General features: G+C 41.6%; 1 protein-coding gene across 13 annotated transcripts in view; it reads right to left on the bottom strand.

The window, feature by feature from the left end:
• Window positions 1-344: 344 nt before the first annotated feature.
• Window positions 345-10,189, bottom strand: part of CREB5 (cAMP responsive element binding protein 5) — a 430,944-nt gene continuing 421,099 nt past the window's right edge. For 10 of the 13 annotated variants that reach the window (XM_024129515.3, XM_028489949.2, XM_024129528.3 and 7 more), the window contains 2 exons: window positions 7,982-8,090; window positions 348-7,091 (listed from right to left, as the gene is read on the bottom strand). In XM_024129515.3, coding sequence (XP_023985283.1) covers window positions 6,928-7,091; window positions 7,982-8,090 — 273 coding nt within the window. In that variant the 3' untranslated portion in view covers window positions 348-6,927. Of the gene's footprint in view, window positions 7,092-7,398; window positions 7,428-7,981; window positions 8,091-10,189 lie in introns of all 13 variants that reach the window. The other 3 variants (XM_028489956.2, XM_028489955.2, XM_028489948.2) reach the window with 3 other exon arrangements.

Here is a 10,189-nt window from a genome sequence, read left to right on the forward strand (position 1 = left end):
CATACTGGGCTAAGCCTGTCCTTAGGACTTCTCTGGAGGTCAAACAAAGAACACCAGGATTTGACTGTCAGACTAGCCAGCATGTGATTCTTGGTTCACAGACACAACTTAAACATGAATTTACGCTGGCTGTATTTCTTTTTTTTTTTTTTTTGCGGTACACGGGCCTCTCACTGTTGTGGCCTCTCCCGTTGCGGAGCACAGGCTCCGGACGCGCAGGCTCAGCAGCCATGGCTCACGGGCCCAGCCGCTCCGCGGCATGTGGGATCCTCCCGGGTCGGGGCACGAACCCGTGTCCCCCGCATCGGCAGGCGGACTCTCAACCACTGCGCCACCAGGGAAGCCCTGGCTGTATTTCTTGACTGTTAAAATGTGCTGATCCCAAAGTCATGTGGCCAACCCACTGTGAATGTGTTAGACTCGTGGCCTCAGTTGGGAAGTTGGATGGAAGAGGCAGTGGGAGAGTAGTGATGGTCTGGGAAGGAGAAAATCTCACCTGCTTTTGTCCCTAGACGATGGTGACCCTGAAAGCCTAAGCCTTGGTTTATGAGGCATGAATAAGATCTTGTGCAGTCATTACCCCCAACCCAAATTTCATCATACAGAGGGTACGTATAATATTTGCATTTGAGTGCTTTATTATATTGGAATTGCAGTGATATTATTAACATTTGTACAAATGCACAAAATCTTGTCTCTTCTTGCTAGAAAGAGATGTAAAAATCTGACCTAGTTGAACAGTCTTAATGAACTCATTGTCCGTTGGTAACAATAAATGTGTTCACGATGCAACAAAAAGCTTAACATAAAATTAAACATATTAAATGCTGCTGCAAAAGTATTTACATGTATGTACCCCCAGTTTTTTTCTCCTTCCAATAAGGAAGGTGGTTGCTTTACAAACAGACAAACAAACACAAATGCTTTGCTGTTTACAATTACAAACAACCCCCCCACCCCCCGCCCCACGGAGTCCAGAACTTAAAGTGACAGCACCTTTTCTGAGGACTTCCTTAGTTAACACTTACTTTGCACAATGTTAACCTTTTTTCTCTTAGTTCTATTTTTTGGACAATATTTATATTCCAATTGTCCTAGAACACTGTGTTTGAACTGAGCCATTTTTTCTGGGCCTTTTCGGAAGATCCCAAATCCCATGTCCTCTCCAGGGAGAACATTTCAAGCTTATCTTTTCTCCAAGACAAACCTCAAAGGCAGAACTCCTCTCTCTATGAGGCAGGTGTGATTTTGCAGAACATAGAAGGAAAGAGGGCGAGCAGTTCTTCTGTTCTACTGGCTGGCTGGTGGGGAAGGGTCCTTCCTCTGAAACCCCCTCCACTTCAGCATGGCTGATACCTTTCATCATGTCCTGTAGCGTCTATAGCCTTGGTATTCTAAAGGAGCAAACTAGACTCTAGTGAGCTTATTGTGCATAAGATTTTAATGATGTATTTAAAGCTAATTTATTCAGGTTCCACATTCTCAGTCCTGAGGCTAAAATGATTCTGTTTTTTAAAAACAAATCCTATAAAATGAAACACAATGCAAGAAAATCTTCAATGGCTTAAGAAGAGCTTTCTAAATCCTGGCTTCTAATGAGCTAGATATTGTAAGTTGGTCTAAATATAACAGCTGATAATTATTGATCCCCCTCTGATGATCAGCTTGGAAAGGTATCAGAATGCCACTTAAGAATATTAATCTTTTAAGAAATGCTGGCAATTTGGCCTTACCCCCCCCCCTTCAACTTGTGGTTAAATAGCTTTTTTAAAAAATAGACAATTTAGAAGGAAAAAAATATATAAACACTCTTTAAGCAATTTGGCTATAAGCATTACATCACTGAAAAACTCCACAAGAAATAGTAAAATATTTTGAACGGACATACACTTTTTCATTTTCACAACATGATGAGCTGGGTTGTTTGTTTGTTGTTTTTTCTTTGTTTTGGTATTGGATTTTACCTGTAAGTTTATTGCTTCAGTGTCTTCTTGTCCTTTCTTAGATTATAATTGTAAAATAGAGGTGCTGTCCCTAATTATGGTACAAGGCAACATTGTATTTTTGAGACCTAGGAATGAAATAGTTAGGGTCACCGTTATTTTCAGCAGCCCAGAGAGACGATGGCGAGGACGACAGTCTGATGTACATGGTGGTGCACAAAAGAATACGTCTCCTGGCTCATTCAGCACACTTTGGTTGGAGGATAAGATAGAAAATTCTTAAGTGTAGCACAGCCGCTCCCTCACATCTGTTGCATAATATAACATTTTTAGAAAACATGCTATGAATAAAGGGAGAAAGAGTATAAACTGGCTCTTCTCCTTGGCATTCTCGTAGCAGAGGCTTCATCTAGGTTGATGTGAGCAACGCGTCTTGGCTATGCTACTGGTGAACTCACGCAAATGTACCTGGTGCAAATATTCCGTAAAGTATTTTAAATGATGCAGCTCAGAGCCTTAGAGGAAGCGTGGGGGAGTTGGGAAGGGGAGGGGGAAGGCAAGTTTAAGGACAGGGAGGAGGTCTGAAAGAGAACGAGAGAAACTGATGGGGATTACAAATGCTAAAGTGCAATTTTAAAATATAAATTATTTTAAAAGCAGAAGAGAGATTCTAAATTGCTACTGTTCTTATAGGCACTATTTTATTCCAATTTAAACGGGTTATTCCCTTTCCCTTCTCAGACATACTGCATAATGGAACTTGAATGGCTTAAAGCTACTGCGCACGGTTTGGGAAGGGACGAGAAGAGCACTAAAGGAAGCTGAATAGTGCAAGGCATTCTGGGAAGTTGGGGTGCGGTGGGGAGAAGCAGAGATGAAGCTGTTTTTACACTTTTACAAGAGAGCTGTTCCAGTTATAGTTACCGATTCCCTTTAGCTGAACTCTGCTTCCTAAAGGAAAGAGCTTACTTTAAAAATGAAAAAAGAAATAGATGATTTAAAACTGTTCCAAACATAGATTAAAAAATAACTCAAAGAACAATACAAATCCTTGAAATTTCTATGCACAGAGGTCTAAACAAACATTTCCACCAAATGATGGAGAATAGCCATTTGAAACCCTGTAAAATGAAGATACACACAACTAGAGTAGTTTATTATGAACTAATCCTTTAAAAACAAGTAGATCCTACAGAAGAATATTGTTCAAATGGAATGTTTAAAAATAACATTTATTAATAAATATCTTATAAAATTCTAAATTAATAGATTCCTGTTCAAATTTTGCTTTGGTCCTTGAATTCCACTGTATACACACATACATACATATATATTTTCTTAGATGGTTTTTTATTAACCAGAAAGAAGCACATTCTATCCTAACTGGATGGCTAGGTTTATAGCAGTTACAGATGCTTAAAACCCCCCAGCCAAAGGCTGGTCTTTTATGGCAGCTGGTTGATTTTAATGACAAGCTCAACTAACACACGACAATTTTCTGAACTAACAGACCACAGCCACCTGCACATTCACCACGGATGCCCCTCTATTCGGAACAAGCACTGCATTTGATTTCTGGGACCTGACAGGCTCCAAAGAGCAACTGCTCCAAGTAAGTCACCCTAATGATAAGAAGGCATGCAGTGACAGTACACAAATTGCTCGTCCCGTCCCCATGGGCCGTGTTAAGACTGTGGCTGGCAAACACTGATGTGGAGATAGGAGAGGGCCGAGGGGAAGGGTAAAGGGAAAACATCCGACCTCACGCCAGGCGTTAAAACGAGTCCATTCATGCACAGGGAGGATTTTCACTCTACCTGTCCTGGCATATGTTGAGAAATGTCTTAAGGAGAAACAATTAAGATGGGAATGCCTCAGTGTAGGTAAGGACTGACCTGGTAGAAACGCTATCAGGTGTCCCTATCTTGGCTGCTAATTCCTGTCACAGGAGGCAGGGGAGGCGCTGTGGAAGTTTCCAGGCAGGTTGGCAGTGACTTCAGAAGCAGATCCTGCTGATAAAAACCCACCTGTGAACGAGGAGAGGCAGTGCTGCGCTGCGGGCCCTCCCTCCTCAGGATGGGTGCTCCGAAGGTCATTGCAACTGATCTGTGACCTTATGGATAGATGACCCAGTAGCTGGGTGGGAGAGAACAGGGCAGAATGTTTCCCCAGATTGGCAAAAAGTGTGGGACAAGATGGAGAGATTTTCAGGCAGACAGATTATCCTACGGTCTGGTGAAACTAGGCCTTCAAGTGAAATATTTAATATTGATAAGTCGAGTGTTGGATTTGACCAATGAGCCTTTCTGTTCAGGATTTCAAGAAGCTCTAACAACTTGCTGGCATCCTCCATTTACTGTATTTCCACACTGCTAATGAACACACCTGAAGGCCCTGAGTATAATAAGAAGTTTATTCTAATTATACGTTGAGGCCCGTTTGCTAAACTGTGTGTGGTGGTTTGCCTTCTTAGCATAAAAAACAGACATAATTGAGCTATACATAATGCACATCAGTCAAACCGTCAAGCTGCTGAATTAAGAAAACTCAGGCAAGTTCTTAAATGCAGAGGCTTTCGGTCTAACAACTAAATATTTCAATTAAGAGGTGGAACAGAAGGAAAGTAAACCAGAATTTTAGTGACAGCCCACTCCTTGGACATTCTGATATCACCAGTGGATTTTTTAAAAATCCGTTTCATTAAGTGCTATGCATGCAGTAAAGAAAGAAAATATTTTTCACTTAAAGCAAAACAAAAATTTTTTAAAAATTAAAAAACCCAAACAAATATTTCAATGAGCTCTTTCTCCTTTATAGGGGGACACATAAGTGGTCCTAGGAAGGAGTTTAGAAAAAATTATTTTTGATTTCAAAATAGAGACAAGAATGTTAACTGCTTTTTTAGCTAAATCTTAAACTTCTTAGGAAGCCAGTTAGGTTAAACCATTCAGCTATTACAGCTGGGATTCAAAACAAAACAAAACAACTGAATTCAGTATTTAAAATACTTAAAAATGATATGTTTGTCTAAAATATAATAGAAAATCCTTTTCTTGTTTGCATTTTTTTCTTTTTTCTCTCTTTTTTTTTTTTTTGCTTTTGCTTTTGTTTTGATTTTTTAGATCATATATCCAAGTTATGAGTTTCCCTGGAAACTCAAAACTTTCTTTTTGAAAGCACTGCATACATGAAAAGATTGTTGATAAATATTGATTTAAAAAGTAAGTTATTAGATAAAACTGAAACTAGTTATAAAAACCATGCTTCATGACCCTTATATTTTCTTCTTTTCTCCAAAATAGATTCTTACACTATACTGAGAGAAAAAAACCACATCCTTCCCTTTTCCGAACTCTTATAAAACCTACACCTTTTGTAAAATACTATTTTTTTATATCCCATTATCTCTCTCTCTCACACACACACACACACACACACACACACACACACACACTTATTCATGTTTGGAGGTCAAGCATTCAAATGGAGATGAAACACCAGCACCTGCCTAGACCACTAGAGAAGAACATTAGCCCCAGTTATTTGTGAGATGTGATATTAAAACCTTAGCACAGTAGAATGGCTTGTTTCAAGGAGGCACAACTGTGGTTCGGACTATTTGCTTTTTATAATGGGCAAGTCCAGGAAAGTTGCTGAAAGTATAAATCAGAATTATTCAGAAGAGTGGCGTAGCCATATCCAGGGGATACTCTGAGCAGCCAGAGTGCTTTACTGCTGTGGGAGGGCTGAAAGCACCTCCATGGAAACATAAGGTTTTCTTTCTCTCTCTGTTCCTCCAGTAGTTCGTCTACTTTCACCCACCAGAACAGCAAAGACGGTTCCATAGGCTTAAGAAAAAAAAAAATAATATATCTTAGGCTATTAGCAGCTAATGATTGAACAATGTAATCTGTGTAGTGAATAGAGCCCTTCTGAATTATTATATAGTACATGGATTTTCAATATTATAGACAGGCCATATAAAACCAGTTGTAATTCGAGGGTATGATGTTTTAGCCCTGCATCATAATTTGGACTTACACAATTGAGGCTTATAAAGCTCCCTTCCCTAGCGTCTCCACAGCTGGCATTCAACAGTGCTTCACCTACGGCTAAGCCACCTTTTATTTGCTCTGATTATTAAAAACATTAAACCAGGCACATTAAACATCTCCCGGTTACTCTTTTGTAAAAAGCAAGAGTTGAATGGGTCAGGGGCAAGGGAAGCCATGGCTAGGTCCACATTAGCTTTTTTTTTTTCCTTTAAACATTATTTTCTTCTTTACATGCAATGCTAAAGGGGAAAAAATAAAACAGAAGAAAGTAAAAATAAAGAGTCAATAGGGAGCCCAGGTAAAAGTGGAAATGGAAAGGAAAATTGGGCATTCAGGAAGTGGACCAAGAGTAGGAGGAGAGGTGGTGAGATGCTTGCTGATTTTATAAGCTCAAGGGAGCTTATACTTTTTTTATAGTAAGAGAAACAGGGTTGTGGAAAAGGCTCTCCATTTATCTGGGATTCTGGTGACATCATAGCACCAACTCAACATAAGCTATAACATCGTCAGACTTCTCCCCCAGTTGCCTTGCAGTCTGTATACTGGACATCTAGGTACGCCTCATTTTGGCTAAAAGCTGTGGCTTAACAAGATTCAACGTTTCAGGCAAAGGGTTGGACTGATAAGAATGAAACCATGACTATATACAGAAAGAGTTCAGTTTATAAACAAGTAACTGGTACCAGAAAATTGGAGAAAAGCACCAAAGCATTTCCCAAGCTGATAGATTATTAATTGCATAACTCCCTTTTTTGCTTATATAACTACGTATAAAAGACAACATTTCCATAATAACTATAAAAATGAAAGCCAGTCTTTGAAGGGCTGAGGAGTCTTCCAGGTCTGAGTTAATTCTAAAAATGCCCTTAAAAGAAAGGACGCAGGATATGCGACAGCTCTCCTTGGAGGCAAGGTCTGACCCTCGGATTTTAGAGAATCGGATTCAGGTCTGTTCTGTGAGTGGTGAGCTGACTGAGGGTGGAGCTTCCTACCACCTCGCTGACGGCCGAGGAAGTGGTGATGGTGTTATGCTGGATGACCTGCTGCTGAGAGCACGTGGGGACGGGGCTTGCAGGAGGGCTACTCTCTGGACCTAGGAAAAAGCACACACACACACACACACCAATATAGCTCTTTCCTGGGTGGACTTGGAGACTACTCAAAAAATATTGCTAGATGCTTGCTAGAAATACGAGCGTTTCACACATTTTCTCCTGGAGGTTAATTTCAAAACTTTATTTTAAAGTCACAAAGCTATGCCTTCCCAGTTTATAGCTACAAGCAAAGCCATGCTTTCTAGATCAGCAACATGAGTTGATGTGTTTGAGTCGTGGCATGTGAAGTCCCCATCTTGTCTTTTCAAAGAGCCATCCATATATCAAATGTGGAAAAATACTCACATGTGGTGGGAGAATCTGTGTTGCTCAATCTAAAAAATTATTTGAAAAGAAATTGACCTTCAGCCATGAATCCCCGCTTCTTCCGCCATCCCCTACTCAATTAGCATTGAACCTATTGACATTCCAGGTGCAGATATGGGGATCTAGAAAAACAGATCCACTTTACATATTGGTAAACTGAGACAAGGTCACTAGCTTTTCAGCCCGGTGAATAACATATAGCATATCCTGAGGCACTGGATATAATTCACCCAAAGCCTGCTTCCCAGCCCATAAGACTGCTAGCCCACCAGTAACTGGGCTCCTACTGGCTGCAGAATTGGAATTCGGTGGGATTTTACAATGTGAAATGCCAGGGAACGTCTAGCCAGAAATTACTAGGAGGTGGCAGGCATGGTGATGAATGGGGTCAGAAAAGAAGGGTTCCCTCTGGTGCAGTAGTCTGGCAGCCACTCAAGAATTCTAGCATGATATCCACCTGGGTGTGCAGTCTATGCTTTACTTTGGTTCTTTCAATAAATCCAATGAGAAATTGGTGGCAAAAAACTGGACACTAAAAAAAGCAAAAAAGTCAATGACTTACTTAGATATCCTTGTGATTCTTTCTGCATGGCTGTTATGGGGCAGTCTTTATGCGTTAACAACAGCTGTTTCAGCTGTGCCACCTCGTTTTTCAACATGGACACTTCATTCTGGAAAGAGACGGATCCAAGTCATGTTAAGAAGACCAGAGAATACAAACCCAAGGCCCCGTGCACTTTCAACAATGTAACTGGCAGACTTCTCTTCTGTTATGTCTGAATGACATTAATAATATTATTTAACGGGATTCACCTGAAAATTTGTAGCTTGCCTTTGATTTGGCCCTCAGGTTTACCAGGGGCTTTCTGAAGAGACTAGGTTTTAACTCAAGAGCTTAATCCTATTAAAAGTTACTTAGGTGGGACCCTCCATTCTACACTGACAGGGTGACTCTAGGCAGGTAACATAACCCAGCGAAGCTCCAGCAACCTTGGATGGGAATGAAAATAGTACAAAGTTCTTTGAGTTGTTGTGAGGATTAAATGAGGTAACAGATGCAAAACACGCAGAACAATGCCTAGCACATACGAAGTGCTCAATAAATTTAGCTCTCATAATAATTCTCTTCACGCTGCCTTATTTTTTAAAGATTTTTTTTTTGACATGGACCATTTTTTTAAAAGTCTTTATTGAAATTTGTTACAATACTGCTTCTGTTTTATATTTTGGTTTTTTGGCTGCGAGGCATGTGGGATCTTAGCTCCCCGACCAGGGATCGAACCCACACCCCCTGCACTGGAAGGCAAAGTCTTAACCACTGGGCCACCAAGGAAGTCCCCCATGCTATCTTACAGGCTCAGGTTTGACATTGATCACGAACAGAAGGTGAACTTGAGGCACTGGGAGGAACTGTGTGGCAGGATGAGTGGCTTCAAACTGAAATGCCCTCAGAATAAGCCGATTTCCCGAAAGAAGTTCTTCATGGACTCCAGTTCAACAGAGCACGTCCTTCTGCCTGATGCCACTTAGGAGGAAGCATGGAAGCGTACGGAGCAAAAGTTGGTACTCTACTGGTGGGATCAGGTCAGCCCAGGGAGGCCAAGGGCGATAGAGTTTAGGGCCATGACTGAGTTAATTTGATTGGTTCATTAACTAGTTTGGTTAATTTCAGTCTATAAACGTTTTCCCTCCTCAATATCAGGGTGTTGTGGATTTACTTAGATAAGTGTCACAAATCTCCACTTTATGTAGTAATTCACAAAGATAGGTTCATAGTTTGTGGAATAATGTACTTGGTACCATCGTCTACAAATACAGTTGACCCTTTTTTTTTTTTTTTTGTGGTATGCGGGCCTCCCTCTGTTGTGGCCTCTCCCGTTGCGGAGCACAGGCTCCGGACGCGCAGGCTCAGCGGCCATGGCTCACGGGCCCAGCCGCTCCGCGGCATGTGGGATCTTCCCAGACCGGGGCTCGAACCCGGTTCCCCTGCATCGGCAGGCGGACGCGCAACCACTGCGCCACCAGGGAAGCCCTACAGTTGACCCTTGAACAACACGGGTCTGAACTGTGCGGGTCCACTTCTGTGCAGATTTTTCCAATAGATAATAACACTACATGATTAGCAGTTGACTGAACCTGAGGATGCGGCGGAACCACGGATACAGAGGGCTGACTATGGGATTTGAGCATAAGCGGATTATGGGATCTGAGGCCAGTCTTGGAACCAATCCCTGCTGATATTGAGGGACAACTGTATAAATGTAGAACAGATGGTTCCAAGGTGCTGCCACTTGATAAAAGTAAACTAAATGTAGCACTACCTCAAATAAGCCATTTTACAGTTGTGATAAATAATACCCTCTCTCTGGCCAATGTTCATTTGTGGCTGCCACGCAATTACACTCCACATGGAGGAGACTTTTCAAAAGCATGCACACAGAAAAAGGTGTTTTTAACATTTCTGTCATTAAGTTGTATCTACACTTTCAGTATGGACTTGGCTTTTGAGGCATGTATTTATCACCTAGAAAAGTAAGTTTGGGATTCTTAAGTTAATTAAAAATTTTGGGGGGCTTCCCTGGTGGTGCAGTGGTTGAGAATCTGCCTGCCAATGCAGGGGACACGGGTTCGAGCCCTGGCCTGGGAGGATCCCACATGCTGCGGAGCAACTGGGCCCGTGAGCCACAACTACTGAGCCTGCGCGTCTGGAGCCTGTGCTCCGCAACGGGAGAGGCCACAGCAGTGAGAGGCCCGCGTACCGCAAAAAAAA

Source organism: Physeter macrocephalus, chromosome 5 (genome assembly GCF_002837175.3).
Source record: "Physeter macrocephalus isolate SW-GA chromosome 5, ASM283717v5, whole genome shotgun sequence".
Classification (NCBI taxonomy): domain Eukaryota; kingdom Metazoa; phylum Chordata; class Mammalia; order Artiodactyla; family Physeteridae; genus Physeter; species Physeter macrocephalus.